Source organism: Aythya fuligula, chromosome 5 (assembly GCF_009819795.1).
Source record: "Aythya fuligula isolate bAytFul2 chromosome 5, bAytFul2.pri, whole genome shotgun sequence".
In the NCBI taxonomy this organism is placed as follows: Eukaryota; Metazoa; Chordata; class Aves; order Anseriformes; family Anatidae; genus Aythya; species Aythya fuligula.
Window position 1 is genome coordinate 64,265,906 of NC_045563.1, and position 25,976 is coordinate 64,291,881.

Below are 25,976 nucleotides of genomic sequence, written 5' to 3' on the forward strand. Positions count from 1 at the left end.
AGCCCTTCTGGCCAATGGGTACTGGCTGTGCAAGAGGCTTCTTAGCTGCTTTTGATACCGTATGGATGGTGCGGAGCTGGGCTCAAGGAAAACCCCCGTTAGAAATCCTTGCTGAACGGTGAGTACTGCTTTTGTCTTCTCTATTGCTTTCATAGCATTTTAAGGAGTTGTAGTGTTGGTAGAAGGCAGTGGAAGATGAAATGCCAATAGGAGAAATATTTTGCTTCCCTGCAATGGCATTGGGTTGAAATTATCTTTTCTTTTAGGTTACTAACAATTTACATTGGCTCTAGGCTGTTGTTTTGTAAGCTCCTGAACACTGATACAGAGATTGAGCAGTGTGTGTGATGTGGGCCTAAATCACTAATTTAAACTGTGAATGACTAGAATTAAGTACAATACTTGACTGGAAAAAATCAAAGCTATTTTTTGTCAAGCACTAATCCGTCAACCATCTCAGCATCTGTATTTGTAATTAGAAAAAAATGTTTTTTCCTGAAACATGTATAAACAAATACTTTAAAACCAATGGCCTTCATAAATGGTATCTGTGATTTTAACTTTACATTTTAGCAATTGGCACCCTCTTTATTTTGACTGATAAATACATGGCAAAGATGAATTGCTGTAATGCCAAATCATAAGCTTCTCTGTGTAATGTTATTTTGAACAGAGCAAAATCCTGTTGTTAATTACACCAGTAATCCTGGTGTGGCCATGGTCAGATGTTGAAGTTGCTGACTTAAGTCCTTATGGCAGCTGCCCTGCTCTCCTGTAGCTACCCAGGCTGTTTTAGGGGCAGATACAGAGTAGAAAGTCATGGTTGTGGTAATGCAAGTAGGAGCATTACTAAGTACAGTTCTTTAAGGAGTTTTAAGATAAAATCCTGTGGGATGACTCAAACACGGTGTAGTCCCAAATGGAAAATTGAACAGCATAATAAAAAAGGCTGTGGTGGTTATAGGAGTTGCAGAATGATGGGATTTAGTGCTGTTATGTGGTAAAGAAGTTACTCCTTGGGTGGAGGTTAAAGCAAAAGCAGATGTCTGTATGATGTAACCTCCTTTTAATTTTTTTTTTTTCTTTCTGGTCTTCTTGCTCTCTTCCTGTCTCAGGAAAATATGGGTATAAGTTCTAAGTCCGTCTTTTTGTTGTCCTTTTTCTGTCTGGCATCCTTCTCTTGCTGAGCAGGGATAAGAAATGATGTGGATGCATTATACATGTATGTGTAGTGCATGGCACTTGTCCTGGCAGAATCAAAATAAAGGTTCAGGTAACTGCAAAAAAATAAGATACTCGTAACATAATAAATATGTTATAATCACTATCTTTTGCATATTTTTTCTTTATAAGAGAAAGCATTTATCGACTCTTGCCTCAGACTACACCTGAAAATATTAACAAGAACTTTGATCAGTATACCATTGACCCAGGAACAAGATACCCAAACTTGAACTCAAGCTGTGTTCGACCTCACCAGGTCAGTGCTTAAAAGGCTTGTTTGTGAAATCACAGATGCCTTTGTTTGTTTGTTTTTGTTTTTCCCAGGAGATATAAAGCCACAAGTAGTGCATAAACAAGATTTTTGGGAGACTCCTTAGTTCAGATCCATCTGTTGATAAAGTTAACCTAGAAATAAATTATCTTTTTTTCCTCCAGCAATTCTGATGTTGTGTTACAAATCACTTCTATTTGTAGGTGAGACAGTTATTTGTTACCAGTGAGTTACAGCAATGTCCTTTTGAAAGAGTAAGCTCCATTAGAAGATCTGTGAATCTCTCAAGACGTGGTATGTGACATCTCATGTTTGTGTGGCTTAATATTTGGAGTTTTCTGAGCATAAAAAAATGATTGAATTGTTTCGTCTTGACTAACTGCAGAGTCGGATGTTCGGCCTAACAAGCTGTTGACCTGGTGTCAGAAACAGACAGAAGGGTATCGTAATGTTAACGTCACAGACCTGACTGCCTCCTGGAAAAGTGGCCTTGCACTGTGTGCAATTATCCATCGTTTCAGACCTGACCTCATGTAAGTGGCATCTGTAGATTTTGCTAAGTGTAGTGTATATTAAGTATTCAAAGAAGTATAGTGTAAGAGCAGCCAGAACAACAATGACAGTCTACCGTTTCCTTCTGTTGCTTGTTTTTTTTGCAAGGGAATGCACACCGTGACTAGTGTTGGGGGACAGCAAAATGGGGTTGGCTTTGTTTTGCCTTTTTTTTTTCTGTGCATGTCCTTTCATGCCATTTAAAATGAAATATACATGCTTTTAAAAAAACAGGAAGGCTTTGAACCTTATGGCTTTTGATCATGTTTGTGGGAGTTACATGGCTATTTAAAACAAAAATTGCAACGCTTGCAGAATGTGAGAATTGTATTCCTAGGTCCCTGAAGACTGGTTTTTAGGGTATGCTTAAAACCACAGCCATAATGGCACTGTCAGGACTTAGAAAAATACCTGGATGAGTCTTAAATGAGTTGTCCTCAAGAAGCTGTAGTGGTTGCAACAATAGTAGTGTAGGCAAACCCTGGGCCACAGAGGTGTTGTGGGAGATGGCAGCTTTGCACAGCTCTGTCCAGAAGAGTACTGTGCAGGCCCTTGAAAATTCCCTGTTTTAGGGATTGAACCTGTGCTAGCATCTGCCTTTTTACTGTGATTCAGGGGGTCTCACTCTACAAGGTCTGACTTCATGTATATGAATATTTTACAAGGCTTTTCAGTTAGATACAAGAGGGTTGGTGTGTAACAGATGGCAGGAATGGCCATTGCTGGCAGTGGGTTACTGGGCCTGCTTGATGGTATCTATAGTGAGGTCACTCTTCTGTCCTGTCCTGGGTCTCCAAAATTCACTGGATGCATTTTCTTGCTTTCCTATGTGGGTTAGTCACCCACAGATTTAGAACTTGTGGATGAGTTACTGTCAGCCTCCCTTTACAGTGGATAAATGAAAGAAATTATTGAACTCTTTTTATGAGGTGTGATAGTGTGTGGGATGGGTGGAAAAAAAAAAAAAAAAGGAATGATGCCCAGGGTACTTCTTTGTATAGCTTTGCCAGAGGACGTGCTAGCCTTGTAAGAAAATTTTCTTGGTTGTTTTTGTTTTGCCTCAGGTTATTTTTAAAAAATGAGGATTATGAATGGTTTTGTTGCCACAGAAGACAGAGTGTAGAAAGCAAACTGATCTTTGTGTGTGGAAAGTATGCCTTTTAAGCACTGCTCTCTAGAAAGATGATAGATTTATCTTCCTGAGCTAACAGACAACCTGCTGTTTTATTAACATTGTGTCTGGTCTCATTGGCTTTTTGTTTTAGACAGGACTGCTGAAGGACATGGCCAGATGAGAGCCAGGCTGGCTCTGCAGGAGGCAGCGCTGGGGCAGAGGGCTGCCTGCACTCCCTGGCTCCAGTATCAGGCCTTGAGGGGTGGTAGGAAGACAGATTCTTTGGGGGGTTCAAAAGCTCACACTCCTTATGAGGAGAGAGAAACTACCCTGCCTGGAGCTTTGTACTTTATTCACGTGTGTATTTTAATCATGAATTTTGGAAGTCATTCAAGGGATTGGAGTCTGAGAATAAGTCCCATAGAAAATGTATTCGAGAATGGGTAGTGCAGTTCCAGATGTGTGATACACTTATTTAGTGCACCAATAAATCTGGTTGACGTAGACAGGAGCTCCTCGTTCAAACTGTGTGTGTAACGCCTTAAAAAGAAATGTAGTGCCTGTGTTTGTGTGCATGCACAAGTGTATATCACGTTTGTTTTCTAAAATGCTGGAGTAAATTTACTACTCGTGGCTTTTGGTGCTTCATAAAACTAATAAAAACTGAAGAACCAATTGCTAACAGGTGAAATCTGTAGTAGCACAGCTGTATTTGGAGAGTAAAGAGGTTTATTAGCACTTCGGAGGAAGAATTGCGTTTTTTCATAAATAAAGGAGTCCTTTTTTTTCTGAGACTACGTCAAAATCCTGTCCTGTGAAATAGCCTTTAAATGACACTTCTGGCAAAGCTAGGCGTTTTCATTAGAAAACTCATATTGATTCTGTTACTTTTAGACTCTGTAGCTTTGACCTGGTGAAATGACCATGCCCTCTCCTGTGGTGCTGTCCTGCACCCCTCCAACACACAAGGAAGTGCTTTGTGTTTCTAAGGGCAGCAGGCAGCAAACGGCCACTGATGCAAGTGTGTTCTCCCTACAGAGACTTTGATGCTCTGAACGAAGAAGACGTTGTCAAAAACAACCAACTGGCATTTGATGTTGCTGAGCGGGAGTTTGGGATCCCCCCTGTGACTACAGGGAAGGAAGTGGGATCAGCCGGGGAGCCTGACAAGCTCAGTATGGTCATGTACCTCTCCAAGTTTTACGAGCTGTTCAGGGGCACACCTCTGCGGGCAGTAGGTAAGCTGAATCCAGATAGCTCTGAGTTCTCCCAGGTACGGGGAATGGGAGCACTTCATACAGGCTGCTCACAGGCACTGCTTCTGAGCCAAGAGCCCCTTCCCAGCCGAGTGATTCTGGCACGTGAATGTGTCTGCAATAGTTACCTTGCCCTTAGAAAAGGAAAGAGGGGAAAAACTTGATGGGAGAACAGGGTTTTGGAGGCTGTTGGTGGTTTCAGAGAACAGAAGCAGTTAGATAACTCTTGCTTGAAATCATTAAGTTAATATATCAGGTCATTAAGAGTCCTCCTCTTGTAAGGATGACTGCCTAAGTCATGCCCATTCCTTGGCATTTCTCTTCCTCTTTTAAAAAGTCACCCCACACCTTGTATGATTTTTTTTTTCTGAACAGAAGCCAGTGACAAGCAAAATGGAGAAAATAATGATCTTTGTTCAGCAAAATCATCAAACTTCATCTTTAATAATTACATCAATTTAACTTTACCAAGAAAACGAGTACCAAAGGTAAGCTGTGAAGAAAGACTTGCCCTATATCTTTCTGTCTTTTTAAGAGATGAAAATAAACTTTCAAGTCAGAAACAAGGGGTGATTATATATCCTAGTATTAAAAGACCCGTAGAAGGAGATTTTGTGCTCATATTAAAAAAAAAAAAAAAAAAAAAAAAAAAAAAAAAAGTAAAATAAGATTCCAGAGTAATCTAAAGTAACACACGAATACTCAGTCATTATGGTGTTTGTAATGATAGAACTGAATTATTGTCAGTGTCAAACTGCTGAAGCATTAATAATAAACACAGTTAAGCATTCTCTGTAAATGCAAGTTTCTTAATCTCAGTGAGAATTTGTGTGTACTTGGGGAGAAATCATATTAATTCTCCATGTTAATTTTCTTCAGCAAAAATGAAAGGAAGGGGAGGAGGATGTTTTATTTGGTGTGTTTATAAATTGCAGTTTTCAATTTAAAATGTTGGAGATCTTGGCTCTCTTACCTGTATTGTCTCTTGTATTTTCTTTCTGGAATTTTTTCAAAAGGCATTTTGGGAGGTTTTGTGTAATGCTAGATGCTAAGTTTTATATTTTGTTGTGTGGATGGTTGGATTTTTGTTTTTGGTCGTTTTGGAAGAAGGTCTGCAAGTTCCCTGGGTATGGCTATTGAGAGCCCTTCAAACCCCTCTATATAAATAGAGCCCTTCAAACCCTTCATATAAATGTAAAGCCTGCGAGAGTGACAAACAGTGGGCAAGACTGACTAACATGACCAAGATAATGATCTATTCATACATACCCATATACTTTTCTCTCCTTGTCATATATTAATGAAAACTTATTGACATGCCCTGTTTATGTCCCTGTATGAAACACATCCATGCCTGTACATGTTGTAATTAAAGACTACAGGGCTTTGAAGGGGTATGGAGACTGGAATTAATACTGTCTGACATAGGATTGCGTGCAGTGGGAGTATTGTTTTTGTATTTCTGAATGGATTATAACTTCAAAAGTTTTGTATGATTTAATTTAAAAGTTACTGTAATGAAATTATTCAGTAACAAACTTTCACCCTCTGTCTATTCATTAACTTGGGCCTCTGCTGAAGGGAGACCTTAAGGAGGGGCTTCGCTTTCACAGCCAAACCTACCTTCATTTTAACTTCATTTTAAATGGGGAGTGTCTGCAAAACTTGGCTCTGAGGCAGCAGTGTCTCTCTGAGACTGCTCTAATCCAACTGATGCAGATTAACCAACACGAGTTAGACAGCAGCCCATACTCCTCCACCAGAATGAATTTAACTTCCATGTTTTCTGAAATACAACTTAATGCAAAACTGTTCCAGGTTTCGAGTTTCCTGGGATATGTAGAAATTAAATTAGTTGGTTTTGGTGGTGGTGGTTGGTTGGTTGGTTGGTGGTGGTTGTCTTTTTTTTTTGTTTCCTTCACTCAGTATTTGCCAGTGCAAATACTCTTAATTTTTGCCTGCAGAAATACAATTTTCCTACTTGTCTTTGTGTTTGGTGTCCTTACAGGTGTACATGTATGTACTACATGTCTCAATGTTTTTAATATGTTGCTTTTTAAATTTGTTGCTATCCTACCTTTTCAGTTGTAGTAGAAATGTGGATTGATTTTTTTTGTTGTTTTTTTTTGTTCTTCTCAATCGTCTGAAAAACTACTTGAGAATTTCCAGATATTTCCTAGAGTTAATTTACATCTCAAATTTTTTCCATCCCCAAACATATTTTCAAAACCAGTGGACAGTCAGCTGCCCAGTAACCTCATATATCCTTGTGAGGAAATAACTTTTCCCTGCCACCCACATACACACAAAACAAAGTGACATGTTTCCCAGCTAACCAAGCAGTGAGAAACTAAATAGGCAAAATAAACATTGCATTTTCTTGTGGGTGACTTCTTTAGAAGAAAAACTTTTTTTTTTTTTTTTGTGACCACAATATTGTTATTTTTCTCTCAGTTATTTGCAGAAGTAAATAGACTTCTGGTAATGGGGAAAGCTTTCCATTACTAAGGCATACAGCCCTCTGACTAACCTCCTGTCATGAAATATGCCTTGTCTCATAACAGGAGGTATAGTTCTTGGCACTACATGAAAGCATGATGTGATTTGCCTGATGGGCCCCTTTGGTTTCACACCAAAGGGGCTTGTTTGAAAGGAGAAGGGGAAGCAATATTTTGCAAATCAGCTTGGGGAGTGAGACTATCAAGGCCGCTTACTTTATATGAGGATTTGCAGCCTCGTCATGGGCGGGACATGAAGCTTGGCAAGAAGTACACTGCTCAAGTTGGGACAGAGATTTGCAAAGGAGATAACCGTCATAAACTATCTGGGAAATGAGGCTCCTTGGAAAGCAACTGCTTGAGTTAAAGTGTGGCTGTGGTGTTGTGGTTCTTTGCCCTGCAGAGAGTGGTGTTGAGCGCTGTCCAGGTATGATAGTAGGAGAGCATTTGTGTATTGTGAAAAGTCCAAACCCACATGGGGTAACATAGTGTCGTGTGTCACTTACTGAACTCTCTGCACCATACAGTTCGTTCTTTTATCTGGCTAGACAGGGGATCCTTATCTGCGTGCGGCTGGTGAAAGACCAGGAAGCAGAGGCTGGAGCTGGTGTGGCAGTAGCAGCTCCTGGCAGCCTCTGAAGGTCTCGTTGATGTTTTCCATTTTCCTACCAGTGTCAGCAGAGTTTGCAAGGAACTGAGATTTCCTGTGCTCCAGACTAAGAAATGAATCAAGGTGTTTACACAACAAAGGGCACGATCCTCTTTCTTGGAGTTCTGCTAGGCAATTAAATTGCTTTGTTTTTCACTTCTTTGTAAGTAAGTTAATAAAAGTCTTTTTATGTTGCTTCTGAAAGGCAACATCTGGTTTACTTCATTCACTTAGACAAACTCTGCTTTTATGTGGTACAGATTATTATGCAGAATACATTGTGCTGTTCTGCTGTTCACTTTTTCTTGGTAGACTAATGATTATAGGTAGTGTAAAACTGGATTACTGAGAGCTGGTGCTTGAAAGGCAGTATACCAAAGCATACGAAGTAGTCAAAATATTGTCCTTTGATTCTTTCAGTGCTTGCCCAAAATAGGTTTGAGATTACTTCTATTCACTGCATAATGATTTATTATAAATGTGTATATGTAAAAAGAAAGCCTGTATTCTTTGCTCTTTGTCTCCTTATTCTTTTTTTGTTTGTTTGTTTTAATTCGCTGAGCAATCATTGAGCTGCAATGTGGGCAAATTCAAATAAGCGGAATGTGTTTATTGTTCATAAAATATAAACTAACATGACATTTACAAGACAAAAAGCCCCCATGTCATAACTACATAAATTGTGCTGTCCCTTAAAGACTGAATTTAATGAGAAAAGACACAAATTTTTAAGTATTGACTATTTTGCAAGTTCATGCAAACTGAGTGTGAAATATTGTTTGTTTGTGTAATTTCCAGTAAAATGACAGCATACATGCATAGCTTCATGCATAGCTTGAGCACAAAATAGGCTGTTTGCTTGCTTAAGTACTACTGTGTAAAACCAGAGTTGGGAAGGAGAACCCTGCAAGGGAGATAGATGTTTGAGGCAGACAACAATTGCTCCAAAAAAAGGGACACATTTGCACTATGAAAACATGGTCTGCATGCAGTTGAAAAAGATGCAGAGCTATAGTGGAAGAGTGAGTCGTCTTGGATTGCCATATTTATCTGGAAACCAATGTAGTGTAGATTAAAATTCACAGAATAACTGATGCTCAAATGCCTTTTTCTTCAAGTGTGTGCTAATGCTTTATGAGTTACAAAGTCATCAGTACTTAAGGAGGAATAGGCAAACATAGGCTTGCAGGAGGAATAGGCAAAAATAGGTTTGCAGGTCCTCTGTTGAACAATGTGTAAGATTTTCCCTAGCAGAGCCCAATAGGAGCTCCCAGTCAGGGCTGCTGTTACATACATGACTACTGCGAGCAGGGCTTCTTGTGCAAGGAGCAATCCTCCTGAGCTGGGGGACCTAATGAGGGGTGCACTGGCACTGCTTACCCATGGTCATGGTATTTAACAGAGGCCAGACCACAAGACCACACTTGCCTGCTTGTGGAGCTAATGCCTGGGAAAGAAAGGATTGAATAAATTTGGTAGCTGTTATAGTAATGCATATACTTAGTTGTGCTTTACTGTTTCAGGTTGAAGGGAAAACAGAAGAAAATGAGACTAACAAAAGACGTCGAAAAGGTCATTTTGGTGCCTTTGAGGAGGTTAGTGCTGAGCCTGAGCCGTGTCAACACATATCCAGTTCTTTGATAAGCACCAGTGCTGAGGAGGCAGCAGAAGTTGGGGAACTGGGGCTTGGTCTCTTGTGCTTGGTAGGAACAAAAAGTCTGTCACCTTCAAACTTTGAATGCACTGTTCTCTGTGTGGAAAACAAGCTAAACTTACTGAAGTCATTTCGCAGAGATAAGAGCATTATGTCAGTCACACCAGTTTTCTTTCTGACCCAAGAATGTTTAAGGTATAGGTGTGTTTGTTTTATTCCTCCCAACTCAATTATTTGAACAATTTCTGTTTAAAGAGTTTGTATTTTCTGTCCACTCTCTCTGATTTAGTTACCTTTTTGACTCTCTGCTTTGTCATCCCTAGTACTGATGCGTGTTCCCTTTTTACTGTGCTCTGGGGCCAAAGAAAATATTTTTTCAGTGAATTTTGCATGCTAAGCAGTGTCATTTTTAATATGCTATGGACTATATTTCCTCTCATCATTGGCTTATAAGGATGTCATTTTCTCTCTTTACGAGTGTCATAGGTAAACCTGAGGAAAAACATTGTCTGTTGTTTTCTTGCAGGCTTCAGGCTTTTCAAGCCAAGCGACAAGTGCTGGGAAAGAACAGAATGATAGTAAAGAAGGAATGAACCAGAATAAGGTTAAATCAATGGCAACTCAGCTGTTGGCCAAGTTTGAAGAGAATGCTCCAAATACAATTTTTCGGAGGCAGGTAGGTCATAGATGAAAATAAGTCATTTCTGAAATTATGCTGTAGTCTCTCCTTGTGAATGGGATGCAGATCTCGGGGGGGTGGGGTGGAGGGAAGTGGATCTGTTAGATGTTTGGATAGGGTTTTCTTTCCTTGTTTTTAATTCTTTATGCTAATTAAAGGGTATTCCTCTTAATTTTGTGGGAACAAATATAACTAATATATAGATCATTGCATTTCAATATGCTATATTATAGTGCATAGTAATATCATGTGGAATTGCAGAGACTGGAAATCTCTTGTAAACCAGTCTGTAGAATTTCTCCTTGGTGTAGGAGTCTGTTGGCTGTATGTGATATTACAGAATAACTTTTTTTTTCTTTCTGTGCTTTGTGAGTAAAGGTAACCAAATACCCTGCAGACTCTTTCTCTGTAGAACATTTAAAGAAAGCATAGGAAGGGAGCCTAATCTTTTGGAAGATATGTACAGCTTTTATTTCCATTCCTAAGGAAGGCATAGTAGAATATGTCTGAATATTTCACAGCACTTTCATAGTTTGTTGTTAATGCTGGCGGTGTTTTAAAATCATCCTGTGCTGTCATGGTAACAATGGTAATCCCCAAATCACACTTTAGCCAGTGAGATGGCTTGGTAAATCAAACGAATTCAGATCTCTCACCTGAAAGATCTGAAGGAAGGATTTGCAAGGTGTCAAAGTTTTGTCAAAGGTGGTGGCTTTCTTAATTCTTTGTGCTTGTATGATTTTCTTTGTTTACATTCTTAAGTCCTCAAAAGGTGTAGGCTTTACAGATGTCAAGTGACTTTCCCAGTCTAGGAACCATTGCTGTTTGCACTCTTTCCAGCTACTTCTCTTTGCTCTGAGATTTGTGCATGTCATAACTGAGTAGAACTTTGCTTGTTCAAGGAAACCTTGTTGCATTATTACCTTTTGATCATAGCCTCTCTATGAACACTGAATTTTTTGAATTTTAAGTATATCTTTGATGGTAAAAGGGTTAATAAAAATGAGTAGGGGACAAAAATCTGCAAAGCATGTTGATTGAGTTCTATAATACTGTTTCTTTAAAAGCAGCTTTTATTTCTTTCTGCCTCAGAAGATCTTAGAATCCTATTTACCGTCTTTCTTTTTTCTCCACTCTGTCTTCATAATTTAAAAATGCTTTACAAGGAGCAAATAGATAGACCAGCCCTGGTCTCTTCTGATTCTCCTGTTAATCCTCGCTTTGCTAAACCTAAGGATCCAAGTCTTCTTTCACCTCAACCAAAAAGGCAGGTAGGAACTCATGTAGATAACACCTCACAATCATATCATTCCTCTTACTGCTGGGAACCCAATGTTATTGTGTAATTACAGAATCTATAAAATGATAATTGGATATGATCTGCAGAGTTAACAGATACATTTAGCTGAGAATTGTGAAAACTGCATTAAAGTTTAGGCTTAAAAACCATTAAAGATTTTTATACCTGCTTAACCAGGTGAGAAAAATATTTGCAAGAATCAGTAGGTGCATAGAAAGAACCATAAAAACCTAGAGGTGTTGATCTCCATGTTATCACATCTAGTATCCAAGTTGCGTTTAGTGTGCAAGAAAAGTACAGCAATAGCTGACAATTTTCTGTGTGTGTACTTGATGCTTTGTGCTGTTGTAATGAATGATAAGGCAAAGGGAGTTTTCCACTCTAAGAAAACTGGAAAAATGGCTAAGCTAAAGGCTTGAGCATTGGAAAATCTCATATTAATGCCCAGGTTTTCTACTTCATTGTGCAGCATCATATACCCGGGGCAAAATTTTTGAGAACTTTAATTTTTCTCTTAGCATTTCTAAAGCAAGCAATCTTTATATCAAATAATATTGATATTCACCTTAAACTACAATTTTTGAATTACTGTAAATATTCTGTAGTGGTCTTCTAATTTTGCCACAGACCACTCTTGCATTTGTATTGTATGTAGAAATCTCCAGGTCAGCTTGATGAAAACTGCATATTTGTGAACTGTTTGAGAATTATTTTAAAGGCAGATGTGCTGTTCTGTAATGTCAAGAGCACACTGCAAGTTGATTAGAATTAGTTTTTCTTAATTTTAATTCCGAAGATTTTGGACCGATGGGATGAAGTAGAAAACTGTCATGAAAAAAACAACTGGAAGGTTATTTTTAAGACTGAATTTAACAAAGCTGAACTGGTTTGGCTGTTTTATTTACTTCAAAAAATATATCATATAAAGATAAAAATTCAGAGACCCATTCTGAGCTCCTCAGAAAGTGCTTCAAATCTGAAAAGCATTATATCTTGACTCATGCTACACTAGATCAAGGATTATGCCAGGGACTACTGTTGGTATTTTTACAATTTGATTGACCAGTTTCAGGTAGATATGATGCTAAAACAGAACTTTGCTTTAAAAACAAACAAAACGCTAGAATAAGATGTTGTCACGTTCTTCTCCACTAATGCTGTCTGGAGTTATTCATTAAAAACTGAGGCAAAACTCAAGAAGGATGTGAAGACCTTCATAATTTATGTAGCACCAATGTATTTCAGTGCATGGACATGAGTAGTACACTTGCAGTAGATAGTGTGGAGAGAGTGCTATGAGATCCAGGAGAACATTTCATTTCTTGTTCCGTGCATGACTGTGCTGCGCTTTTGGAAGCTTCCTTAAAAGCTGAATATACTGCATGGTAGTGCAGAAAGCAGATTATTTTTTTCACTTCAAGTGTTTCCCAGTTTCAGGTGGTAGCTAGAACTGAACACGAGGTCAGGGAACCCAAACAGTCTTTAAATGGTTCTCATCATATGGCCAGGAGACCAAAGACTGTAGAAAAAACAGATACCCAGCCCAGTCTGTCAGAAACCTCTGAAAATCTTGCATCTGCCTGTTCCGCTGCATTTGTACTCTCTGGAGTGCTTGAGCGTCTTCAGAACCTGGAGGAAAAAATGAAACAGGTGACAAGCAAATTCTTTTCCTTTCTCTCTCTTAACCACATATATTAATCTGTATACTGTATTTGCCCTGCATATGCTGGCATTTTCTCTGTTGATTTTTAGGTTATATTAAGACAATAAAAATGCTTCTTGCATACTTGCTGTATTCTGGTGAGATGTATAACATTGACTGAAATCTCCCTCTCTTTCCTGCTCTCTTTCCTGCTCTCTTTCCTGCTCTCTTTCCTGCTCTCTTTCCTGCTCTCTTTCCTGCTCTCTTTCCTGCTCTCTTACTGCAGAAAAGAGCTCAGACCATAGCAAGTAGAGAATTCCATAAAAAGAACATTAAAGAGAAAGCGGCACATCTTGCCTCAATGTTTGGATGCATGGAGTTTCCAAAGGTGAATATTAGGTTTTGCACCTGCAGAATTGCTGAGTTAGAAGATATATTTGAGAATCCTTGGGGGAAAATGATTGCCATGGTTTTGTTTTTAATTTTCCTTTCATTCTGGGTAGATCTGAAGAGTAATTTGGATTCCACTGAAAACTGCTAAAAAGCTTTTAAATATTATTGCATAATTTAATTGAGGTAAAACACAATCTAAATCATAAAACTAGTCAGAGTACTTCTGTATAAGGGAAATGTCTTAAAATACACCACATAGAATCACAGAATTTCTAGGTTGGAAGAGACCTCAAGATCGAGTCCAACCTCTGACCTAACGCTAGCAGTCCCCACTAAACCATATCCCTAAGCTCTACATCTAAACGTCTTTTGAAGACTTCCAGGGATGGTGACTCCACCACTTCCCTGGGCAGCCTGTTCCAGTGCCTCACAACCCTTTCAGTAAGGAAGTTCTTCCTAACATCTAACCTAAAACTCCCCTGGCTCAACTTAAGCCCATTCCCCCTCGTCCTGTCACCAGGCACGTGGGAGAACAGGCCAACCCCCACCTCGCTACAGCCTCCCTTGAGGTACCTATAGAGAGCGATAAGGTCGCCCCTGAGCCTCCTCTTCTCCAGGCTGAACAAGCCCAGCTCCCTCAGCCGCTCCTCCTAGGATTTGTTCTTCAGGCCCCTCACCAGCTTCGTTGCCCTTCTCTGCACCTGCTCAAGCACCTCCATGTCCTTCTTGTAGCGAGGGGCCCAAAACTGAACACAGTACTCGAGGTGCAGCCTCACCAGAGCTGAGTACAGGGGGACGAGCTCTGGTGAGGCCTCGTGTTGCGTGTAAGTGTAAGTAGCTTGCAGTTTCTAAGGAACTGGTAAGCAGTAGTTCTCAGTCAGCAAAATTTGGCATTTAGTTTTGTTGTGCTTTCTCCCAGCACTACATTACCTTGCTGCCTGCAAGAAAATTGAGTACAGTAATTCTATTTGATGTGAAAGTTTTGCCATGATGATTTCCATGGCTCCTCACTATGAAGAAGTAAAGAACAGTGGAAAATTGTCGTCATTATCTATTTTTTTTATTTTTATTTTTTTTTGGTGCATGACTGTGAAATTACTGTCTTAACCTGTGCTAATGTCACTCTCTGTTACATAACTCTTCTCTGTTTCTGCTCTACACAGAGTAAGCTACCTACTAAAGGCTTATCCCATTCTCAGCCCCCAACTCCCTCTTGCCTTCCATCTCATGATTCAGCTGCTGCCTGTCCTCCGTCATCTGTAGGTTCAACTTCCCCTGCGCTTCCTTCTAGACAGGTACTCTATTAACAGATTTTTCCTGTAAAATCCAAACTTGTGCTAAAGTTGCTTGAGAAATAGCTTGGATGGAAGGTACTGCCTTTGCATGGTGGATCTATTGGATAGTTTGTATTTCACATACAAATTAAACTTTACTTTCTTTGCTGTTGCTAATTTTGCATGTTTGTAAGACGAAAGTCAACACTAAAAGTAGTTTGGGTATAAAGCTGAAGAACAGAGTAAATACTTGAGAAAACTTTTACCTAAATTCAGAGTTTTTTGCATCACTGCTTATTTCAATGTTAAAATTATAAACAATAATTATCTGTTGTTGGATAATACCACAGATACGCGTAGGAGAGAGTGTGTTCCATGTTGTGTATATAACTCCATGTTATGGGATTGGTTAATTGTGCTGTGGGTTATTTTTCTTTTTCATAATACTATCACTTGGGCCTGCAGGGAAGAACATGGATCATACTGCTTATTTTAAATAGAGGATGTGTGTTAGAATTGTATGAGCATTTGTTGGCATGGGCAGACTTTAATGTTGTTTTCTTTGTTTGCTTATTTGTACTTTAAATTTTATTCTGAGGATTAATTGGCAGAACATAGTTCTTTGTAACAGCAGGCTTCACACAGAGGAAATGTGCATGAAATGAAAGCAATTAGATAATACTTAAATCAGAGGTATTCAGCTCTTACTACTTACACAGTGTTGCTTTTATCTGTGAAAGATGAGATGGCATCTATGAGTTGGCTTCTAACTCCTCTGTTTCAGGATTTTAATTGAGGAAAGTTGGATAATTCACAGCTTTTCAGGGACAGTAAAGGCCCAGATTCCTTTTACTTCACCCAGATTATGTAGCAGCAGGCTGGTAACACCGCAGTATTGATTAGGCTTGGAGTGGACATCAGGGTGGAAACGTCAAGTTTCTAGAAGCATTGGAGGTGGCTGCTGTGACCCAGCGTAGGCAGTGCTGGAGCTGGTGGCCCTGCTGTCTGGCACACAGAAGTGCTGTTCAGCAAAATCAGGTACTGTCTCCATTTACTGGGACAAAGGCCAAAGCATTCTGCCTGCTCTTGTGTTTAAATGACAGTAGTTTTATGAAATATTCATGAGTATTATCAAATTTCAGGTAAGTCAAGGCTGAAAATGATTTCCTATCTGATGGGTGTTCAGCAGGATTATTTAGTGAAATTAGTCTAGATCACTTTAGGATTTTGTTTTTTGTGTTTGCTGTGTTGGTTTGGTTGTCTTCTACCATATTGTTGATGCTAGTTGGAAATGGGGCTCACCGATGCAACAGTAAATGAGCAGGTAGCTATTAAACTGATCTGTGGTTTGCAAAAGTATGTTCCTTGGATTAGATGGAGGTATATTGAAAAAACTCTCTTCATCTCTCATTCCCCAGGAAAATATAGGCTACGAGCCCTTCAAGGACATTGCAAGCCCAGCAGGTGCCTAACTACTATAATCCTCTAATCCCCTTCAGCCTTAAAATCATTCCTTTGCCTAGATTCACCTCTTACTTTTTATGATCTAGGAGGTATAACATTTGATGGACTTAAAATAATGTTTTTCAAAATATTGGGGTCTGTTGCTCTTCTGTTCTCGAGTAAAATTGTGGCACTACAAAAAGAGTAAAAATCAATGTGAACTAGGCTTTAGCAAATGAGAACTAGGCTCTTAATCTCATTATAAGCAATGTTTTTGCTTATAACCCTGCTTTTGGCAGGGTGAAGCACATATGAGGCTAGAAAAGCTTGTTCTGTCACCAGCACAGTACATGTACCTTCATCTTATTTGGTACATTGTTGCTTGGTTAGGTAGGACTGCGTTTATTCTTTAGTATTCCTACGCATATGGGCATGCTGATGCTTAGTATATTGCTCCACAGGCTTGTACAGTCTCAGGTCCTCCTGTATACTGTATGCTCCGCACATGTTTAAATATAGCGCATTCAGCACAGCATAGTTGAGAATTTTCAAGTAGCCTGGTAATTAACAGGCTAGCACTTACTTTCCCCCACTCTGAGGCAGATGTGATAATAGAAAACTGATCCAAATGAACCCCAACTGATGATGGATTATTGTAAATATTTTAGTGGGAAAAGTAGTAATTTAACAGCAGCAACAACAAAACACCAATCCTTGAGATTTTTTTTTTCCAAGGTTGCCAGTGAACGCAAGTGATGTTGCTGGTCTTGTCCTTGCTACAGGGGTTACTAAAGGGGTGGGAAGGGTGCTCAGGATCAGTCAGCCCTGATGCTGGGCAAGGCTGCTGCAGGTAAGGAGCGGGTACCTGTGCTTCGTGTCTGTGCCAGGTATGATAAAGGGTCACCATGAAAAGGGAGATTGGGGTCAGGCTTGGGTGTTCAGATAAGGGACCTTTGAATGGTAAGGAGCAGGGTGCTGGGGGACAACTTTCAGAGCAAGTTATGCCAATGTGCATTCGCACTACACAAGTAAAAGTTGATCCTGCCATGAGGACGGGGGAGGGACTCAGTAGCCCTTTGGGTCTATGTCCACGACTGGTTTTGTGTTAGTGATGTGTTGCTGATGATGTTTATGGATGTGTCCAGCTGTTGTTCTTCATCCTCTTTGTTATTGAAACTAATTCAGTCCTATGATACCCCATTACTTTAGTTTTACCTCTTTGGCAACTTAACTTCAGCTCTGTGTCTCTTTGAGTTACACAGGCCACGTTTTGGCTACCTTTTGTTAATTCTAAAGCAAAATATTTTGAAGAAGCAGATTTATTACTGTTATTTTTCCTGTAAGAGTATGAAATCTTCAAGGAATGCCTGCTGCTGTCTTGATTTCATAATAGGCAATCTATATGTACTCTTCCATGATTAAGTTGATGTTACTGCATTTTGTGTGTTAAGAATGCACAGTTTTCAGAGCATTAAAGTTTTGTTGTGCTTTTTAAAACAATAGCTAAATGTGCAGTATTATATATACATAGATATGTGTGTATATATAAAACTATGTATATAAAAGATAATATTTCAGGTGCACAGCCTGCACTTTCAAATAGTGTGCATGCTAGTTTAATAATGTGTTTGGACCTTTGTGATGTGACTATATGTTAGTAATGGTCTGTGTTCATGTTACCTTGAGGATGGGTTTGTAGGACTATGAATTTGTACTTGATCTCTTCTGAGAGATACCACTAGCTAAGTGTAGACTTCAGTATGGAAAGGGACCTCAGGACTGGTAAAACAACAGGAAGAGTTCCCATGTGTTGCTGTGTGTCCTATTTTTCCCAGCAGAAGAACAGAAGATGATAGAAGTTTTATTTTAGTAAGACTTCATAAGATATGACCTGTAAATATCAGCACCTTCCTGTCATTTAAATAGTAGTGTCATTTCAATCTCAAGTGAGTACTGAGATGATTTCAGTACTGATATGTTATATGATATGTTATCAGACAAGACAATCCTTTGTATCTGCTGAATTTTTATTGGCGTAGTATTAAGTATGGTGTCTGAGGAGACTTACTGTCTTATTACAGAAACATGTTGTTAAGCCTCAATCCTGAAAGGAGCATTTGAAAGTGATTCTATGGATGCATGCTGTTTCTTCCAGTTTCTTTTAAATATATGCACCATAACATACAGTCTTTTGAACTTATTAAGAATTAAGTTCTGTACAGCAGTATATGCAAGTCAGTAATAATCAAAGCTCCCTTCTAAGTTTAATCAGCTGTCATATTTCGTATAAAATTATGAGTTAACAGGGAAAGTTGAAGAAAGCTAAGCTGTGTAAGAGTTGACAAGTTCTCTAAAGGAATGTGCCCCTGGTGTGTAGATGTGAGGTCAGACTTTCTCTTCTGCAACTGGAGTTCTTACGCTTGGGAGATTGAAGGGGAGAGGATGTCATCAAAGCCCTTGTCCATAATTGTCCATAAGCTGGATGAGGTTGAGAGAAGACACGGGGTGGCTTGGTGGTGATGCTGTTGTCATACCAGGGCTGATGATGAGCCTTGCAAGACAGAACTGCTCTGGTGCTCCCTGACCCTCTGCTTCTCAGTGGGTTTCTGCTCATGGCAGGTGCTCACAGGGCTGCCCCTATAGTTTCTTGCCTTGCCCTGCTATTTTTATTTCCTGATTGAATGCTACTTAAAAGGTGCAGTGCTGCAACTGTTGTAAATTACCTTCTCTTGTCTACCCACTACTAACCATACTACCTACTACTAACCATTGCTACTGGTTTTCCATTAAGGAAAACCAGTAGCAATCTTCTCCCAGTAATGTATCCTTATTAACCATTTTCTCTAAAGTAAAATGTAATCAGTCCTCAAGTCTATTTGTTTCCTTCCCTTCCTCCTGGTCAGCACCAACAATATTCGTGTTGGTGGTTGTTGATTAGGAGACAAGAGCAGACAGCAATCTTTTTGGTTGCTAGATTGAACTAAAATCCCATTTGCTTTTACATGGAATGTGAATTCACAGTCATTACATGAACATTTCCTTTTAAAAACGTTTTTAGAAGTATATATAGACATGCAATTTTCTTGTTTTGACTGCCTTAATGTTGACACAGATTGCTCCAATGGGTGGAGAACAGAAATTAACCAACCTGACGAATTGTAAGGTATAGTTCAGGCTCCAGGATACTTTCCCTGACATTCAAGTACTTGCACTTTAAGCGTAGTCCTACTGTTTAATTGATGAATGCTGCAGCATTTCACTACCTCAAGGGAATCTTTCTGCTTCAACAGACTTTGAATGGTTTATTTTTCCTAGGAGCTTGTGGTAATAAATTGTATGTGGCCTAAAAGTTGTTCAGAGGTGCATATTTTAGAGAGGAAATTTTTGTCTTCTATGATCTTAAATAATAAAAAAGAACTTAGTTTTCCTATAGTAGCAAGTAATGTCACTTTTACTCTCTGTTTCTAAATTAATATACCACTTAAGACAGAGTTGGGGTATATACTTAACAATTTACTTTTCTGCCACTTTCCTACAAGTCGTGCAGGTATTAAGTAATATTTTAATAGTTTTTTATATTAAGCAAAACCAAACAGTACAGAAATTTGTCCTTTAAATGGCTTTTGTTGTCTTCACGTACATCCTTTATATCTGCCTGGATATAAAGACAAATCTATTATGATACAACACTCAAAAGATAAGGGGAGCTGTAAGGGGCTGGACATGTTTTCAAGTCTCTGCACTTATATTCTTTATTAGTATGAATATTTTTATTAACCATAATTTTTGAAAAAACACCCACAGTTGCATTTACATTTTTTTTGCATTTTATATTTTTTTCCTTTCTTCAGAGTGACTTTATGATATTTTAAAAACGCTCCATTAGCAAGACTGTGGTGGCAGAAGAAAACTCATTTCACTGAGAAGCATGAGACTTTAAAGTTTGGCTCAGTGGGAGGCGAATAGAGAGTAAGATGTGAGATCATGGGTCCTGTAGGAAGGAAAATGTCCTGGCTTTAGAAGCAGAGTATCAGATACCTGGCCATACCAGGATGGCTCTTGCTGCTTTTGGGTTTCCAGAGGGATTGTGGGATATTGATTAAAAAAATAAAATCACTACAGGAAACTTGAATTAGGGTAGCAAATCTTAATGTAAATCTATGAGATCTTCACAGTCTCTTCTTCATGAAAAGAGAACTAGAGTACCCACCTGCCACACACACACATATATGTAGCTTTCTCCTTTTCCACCCCCAGGCATATTTGTGGCTAGAAAACCTGGCCCATACAGTCAGTGGCCTGTCTGAGAAGTGTTTGGAGCAACAGCATAAGGAACTGCTATCTTCCTGCAGACCTGTTTGTTAAATTTTGTTAGAAACAGCCTAACTTAGTAGTGGCTGTAATGGTATGACTAAACAGGTTAAAAGAGGTGTCTTCCCTGCATGAGTACGGTTTCTGAAGTTTTCCTCAGCGCTAAGAGGAGTCACTGGAGAGAAGAAAGATTCCTCTCTGAGCATCAGCAAACTGTTTCTGCGAGGGACTTCTAGTAGGTGTTTGTAGAATGTTTCCTGAAATGCCAGTTTGAAGTCTGTCATTACGAAGTTGAGCCCACCTCAACTTTCTGAATTATAACACCAAAGGTTTAAAAATTCAAAGTGGTGGTGGTGGTTTCATTTGTTTTTTAATTTAACACAATAGTCCGTCCCTGATAGCCAGGCAGTAGCTCCCAGCTCAGCTGCTGTGTGCCTTTTGCAGACGCAGCAGGAAGCCTTGTGCTGTGGGAGCAGCAGTGGCTCCTAGCAGCTATTTCTCCGTCATCTGAAAGGAGAAGTGTGTATGGACTGCCTAGAAGTCTCCTGTGGCCACTAGCTCGACCGTGCTGATCGTGCATGAATGTGCTTGTACTCTGCTGGACTTGCCTCTGCTCTTTCTGAGAGCCTGTCTCTATCATTGCTTGTATTCATTTGCATGTTTTCAACTCATTCTCATCTTTTTCTCATTAAATTCTTGAATAACCAAGCTCTTCCTTCAATTCTTCATCTTCTTCCTTTTTCCGATTAGATGACTGTAGGAAAGGTCTCATGTGCAATTGGAGCTATGGCAGAAGTTCTTGTCAATCTATATGTGAATGATCACAGACCTAAGCCACAAATTCCCCCCCTTGAACTGGTAAGGCTAAACCCACAAAGAAACAACAACTTGACTTAAAAACAGTGTTTTCGAGAGTGTCATCCTGACTTAAGACCCTGGTTGTGGAGCACCTCAAGTGTTATATCTTAGTCTAACACTTATTAAGAAATCAAGTGCATATTGACAAAACATGCTGATGCATATGCGGATATGCTGGAATTGTTGCTCTGAATATAGTCTATTTATATTTTTATTACTTGCCTGTATGAAATAAAACTTCAGGAGACTTTTATTAAATGTAATTACTGGTACAATTAATAATAGATGGTAGCTATTAATCAAGGTGGCTTCTAAAAGAAAGTTTTATACAGTGCATGTTTATGCAATCATTTTTAACATACAAATGCTGAATCACCATGCTTCATTTTGAAGAAAGCTATTTTTATACTCTGACACTATCCTGTGTTGAATTCAGAACCAGTCTCTGGACAGAGCCTCAGATTCTTGCCCCATTCCCTATTCTCCATCTCCTGCCTCCACTGCTCAGAGACATCAGGTATTGGGAAGCTAAGTAAGGTGGTGTGTTGCAGTGATGATAATTACTTATTAGCCAGCACTGAACTCTGATTGCTTCCACTTTACTGTAACTATCTGACCTGTTCTGTTAACATCATATTTTGAAAAATGCATTTCTATGCTTTTTCACTTGCATGGTTGTTGATTTGGAAAGTTTTGTGTAGTTCATGCTCCAGAATCATCCAGCACACCAAAATGAGATTACTAAAGGTAGGTTTGGTTTAGGATTCTGAGTTTTTAAGCACAAGAGTGTGACTCAGGATATTGATAATTGTGACTTAAACTTAATATTAAAAAATTGTTCTGAGGCCTTCTTTCACTGACAGATTGAAGATGAGTTGTGTGGACTGCATGCTGGTGTCTGTATGTGAGTGGGCTCTGCCAAGCTTGCACCTCCACTGTCCCAAGTGTGGCACCCCTCACGAGGTGAGGACAGGAAGGGGAGGTGGTGGCAGCTGTGGTAGAGCCAGGATGCTCATCTGTACTGACCTATACACAAGTAGAATGCATAATGTAAAGTAACTTCTTCATACCTGTCTCTAATAAGAAAGGGGAAGCCCAATGGTGTCTAGTCTATTTAATTCATTTTTCTGTGTCTTTTGCATGTATTATTATCCACAAAAGATAAGGTTTGTGGCAATAAAAAAAAAAAAAAATCAAGTTAACTGACCAAATCCAACACAAACTTTGAAAATATTTCATGTTGTTGATATGGGTCATATTTTAAAATCCAATGTATTTATAGTATGCTGAAAGTCCATGGTAGTAATGAAGCTGATTTTTAAAATAAACCAATCCCTAGCTTGGGCTGTTGTCTCAGAAGAAGCGTGGCTGAGGGGGGGAAGTACATCTGCAGGTGATGGACGTGGTGGTTCAGACCCCAGCATCAAAGACTGTCGTATATTTCGTTCTTGACTTTAAAGCACAAGCCTACATTTTCATCAGGGGTATGAGCTCAGTACTACTGAGCTGAACTGAGTCTTCAGGGCTTCCTTAGCTTCAACGAATCTCTGTTCAAGACCAGCGAGGTCTGCCTTTGCCTTTGTTTGAGAAGCACTGCTGCCTGCAGCCATGAGTGGAAGTACCTGGGACGGTGTGGCACAGGTTGCTGGGTGAGCGTGTGGGGCTGATGCTGCTCTTGGACCTGAGCAAACATGAGGTGCAATTCCAGTTGCAAGCTCACCCCTTCAAGTCCTTGTGATGTCTGATTTATGAGTTGCTGTATAAACCTATGGAATTGCAGCCAGAAAGTAATAAAAAAATAAAAAACTGACTGATGCTTATTTTAATTGTGTATGTGGTGGGGGGCTGCATAAAACTTCAAGCATCTATAGCAGCTGCCCACTTTAATAAGAATTTCTATCTGGGTGTTGTGCAATGGCTTCATATGCATTTCTATTTTTATCTTTTAACAGGGATCTCTGCGAAAAGAATTCCCTCAGTCTATTGGGGGGAGTGACATTTGTTATTTCTGCAAAAAAAGGGTATATGTTATGGAGCGTCTGAGCGCAGAAGGCTACTTCTTTCACAGGGAGTGCTTTAAGTGTGAAATATGTTCTACAACACTCCGTTTAGGAATTTATGCCTTTGATGTTGAAGAAGGTAATACAGGAGCTATTTAAGAATATTTTAAAATGTCTGAGTATTGATACTTCTAATGGAACTGGAGGCAAAAGGCCTGGCCAAGTAGCTCAGGAGGAGGTCTGCCAAGTATGTTGTTTGTGTCCATGCCGATCTTTGAGGCCTTGTACTTGCAGTTCTAGTCTTTCAAAAGAAGCCGGCTGGGACAGACCTGAGCTTATTTAAAGAAATCAGAAGTGGAAAATAAGTCAAGGGACAAAAATACAGTTTGTCCAATTACAGGTCAAAATCAGGGGGTAGGGTGGAAAGGTGTTTTTTCTCTGACTGCCAACAATAAAGGGCTATCCTTATCTCTCACTTATTACTGTCCATTAAATAAAGTGACTTGATAAAGAGAAGTCAGAGCAGTATCAAACTTAGACAGGTGAATATTCTTTCTTTCAAGGTGTTCTGGCTCAGGAGGTGAAAGTCGGTAGTAGTGGCCAAGCAGCAGTGCCATTTATTCCAGTCAGCTGTAGGACAGGAGGTTCAGATCTTGGGCTCCTGATGCCACCTACAGCCTAGGGCTTGTGGACGGGGGATTATTTAGTTTTGTTTGGTTGCTTCTTTTATTTATTTAGAGGGAAAATATTACTGTACCTAAATTCCCTTGCTATTTCCAAATGATTTGAGTATATCTGAGTATCAACCTGATCTCCCTCCACAGAAGGATTAACATCTCAAGGCCAAAGATTGTTCTTTTGCAGTCCAGAGAGTCTTCAGCAAAGACTTTCTTGAACTGGTTATATGACTTCGCTGCTTAATGTCTTTCATTGGTTTATGGCTTGGTATTCATTGAATTTTGCTCGTGTTATATATTAATCCTAAACCTGTTTGATAGATGAATAAAAGGCCTTATCTTATTTAACAAATGTGCAAATCTGCATGCTGTAAAATAAACCCTTTCAAAGCTGTAGGCAATGTGCAGAGCCAGTGGCCAGTTTTCTATTCCTTTCTTTAATAGACATAATAGTGCATTTAATAGACATAATAGTGCGTTTTCAATGCACTATTGAAAATAATTTTCAATAGTGCATAATTTTCAATAGTGCATTGAAAACGCACCTGTAAAAAGTTACATCGTTTACTTTTTTTCTTTTAGGTAAATTTTACTGTAAACCTCATTTTACACACTGCAAAATCAGTAATAAACACAGAAAGAGAAGAGCGACATTACAGGTTCAGGGAAAGGTATGTATGGGTTATGTTACTAATGCAAGAAATACTGGGGGCAGCTTTATCTGGAGCAGGGTGCAATACATGTGTAATCTGGTTTTCAAATGAAACAAGGTCTTCCTTTGTAAAATAAAGTTGAACTTGAGAATAAATGGAAATGAAAATATATATATAAACTTGAAGACAATAACAGAAACTGAATTTTCCACTTTTTTTTTAGAAGTATGTTTAATATATTTTTTAATGCTTTCTATAAGGAGGCAACAGAAGCATGGAAGAAAGAAGAACCCAAATCTACAGAGACCACCACAGAAAGCACTTTAACTACTGCTAGCAATCCAGAGGACAGGTCCCCAGGTATCCTGACTTCCTTCTTTAGGGGCACTCTAAGTTGGCCCCTTCGGGTGACAAGGGATCTGCTTGACATTCCCAGACGCCTGTCTAACTGGATGCATGGTTTTCTGCACGCTACCAATCTTCATTTCAGGGACAATGCATATAACTATACCTACTTGTATGAACTCTTGAGCCTTGGTGTGCCATTCCTCTATGCTCTTCTAGAGGTACTTACTCATATGTACCGGGAAGCAGAGCTATCACTTGAAAACGTGCTTGAATGGGCAAAAAAATTCTATAGGGTTTAAATTTTTCTGTGTGTCTTGCTCAGGTTGTGCCTTTCAGATTTTCAAAATTAACAGCCTCACTATTTTCCTGAAGATTTTTTTTTCTTACTTTTCTTGCAATTTAATGTGCAACTAAAACAAACAATAGATTCCTTCTGATACAAGCTAGGTGCAATTAAAGTTTTCAATATAAAATGTACTGTATGTTAGATGTATGTACTGTGTACTGCATGAGTACATATGTAGTATGTACTGCATGAAGGGCAGTGTCCAGATACATTTCCAGAACTCAGAGATGGATGAAGGATATTTTGTAGATTTTCTTTTCCTGTTTTGTCCTGTTTGTGATAAGACCATTGGGGGTGGGTACATTTTAAAACCTTTCTTGTCCACTTCTCCCTGCTTTCCCCACTTTTTTTTTTTCTTTTTTGGACTAAGAAAGAATTTTTGTTCTTTCAGATGTTTGGGGAATATTTATGGGAAAAAAATGACTGGGTTTTGAAACCTGAATACGGCACATCCCTTTTCTTCTTGTTTTCATCTTTCCTCTGGGTTATGAGGTTTATAACTTGCATGAATGTTTAAAAAAAAAAAAAAAAAAAAAAAAAGAAAACTGTACTTAATTCCTTAATTCATATTGCTCCTAGTCATGCCTTTTACATTTCTCACATGATAGATACCCCTTGTTGATAGTGGGTATAATCTGTAATACTAATTTATTTAACGTTTTGAAATAAATCTAAAGAGCAAATCTCAGTTGAGTGAAAGCTTGATTGAAACTGCATGCCAAAGAAACTGGTAGTATAACTAGACATGACTTATTCCTCAATTTAAGGCTTCCTCATTAGGTAGCTGATTTGAGGAATATCAAGTTGTGGAATACTCATATGTTACTGAAATTA

General features: G+C 39.0%; 1 protein-coding gene across 7 annotated transcripts in view; it reads left to right on the forward strand.

Annotated features, from left to right (window-relative positions):
• MICAL2 (microtubule associated monooxygenase, calponin and LIM domain containing 2) overlaps positions 1–25,145 on the forward strand; it is an 84,369-nt gene extending 59,224 nt beyond the window's left edge. For 3 of the 7 annotated variants that reach the window (XM_032187897.1, XM_032187896.1, XM_032187898.1), the window contains exons 10-25: positions 3–118; positions 1,354–1,480; positions 1,699–1,789; positions 1,881–2,028; positions 4,200–4,399; positions 4,793–4,905; positions 9,088–9,159; positions 9,745–9,894; positions 11,064–11,168; positions 12,629–12,847; positions 13,126–13,227; positions 14,396–14,527; positions 21,011–21,118; positions 23,071–23,257; positions 24,378–24,466; positions 24,709–25,145. In XM_032187897.1, coding sequence (XP_032043788.1) covers positions 3–118; positions 1,354–1,480; positions 1,699–1,789; positions 1,881–2,028; positions 4,200–4,399; positions 4,793–4,905; positions 9,088–9,159; positions 9,745–9,894; positions 11,064–11,168; positions 12,629–12,847; positions 13,126–13,227; positions 14,396–14,527; positions 21,011–21,118; positions 23,071–23,257; positions 24,378–24,466; positions 24,709–25,095 — 2,346 coding nt within the window. In that variant the 3' untranslated portion in view covers positions 25,096–25,145. The remainder of the gene's footprint in view (positions 1–2; positions 119–1,353; positions 1,481–1,698; positions 1,790–1,880; positions 2,029–4,199; positions 4,400–4,792; positions 4,906–9,087; positions 9,160–9,744; positions 9,895–11,063; positions 11,169–12,628; positions 12,848–13,125; positions 13,228–14,395; positions 14,528–21,010; positions 21,119–23,070; positions 23,258–24,377; positions 24,467–24,708) is intronic. The other 4 variants (XM_032187899.1, XM_032187900.1, XM_032187901.1 and 1 more) reach the window with 4 other exon arrangements.
• The last annotated feature ends 831 nt before the right edge of the window (positions 25,146–25,976 follow it).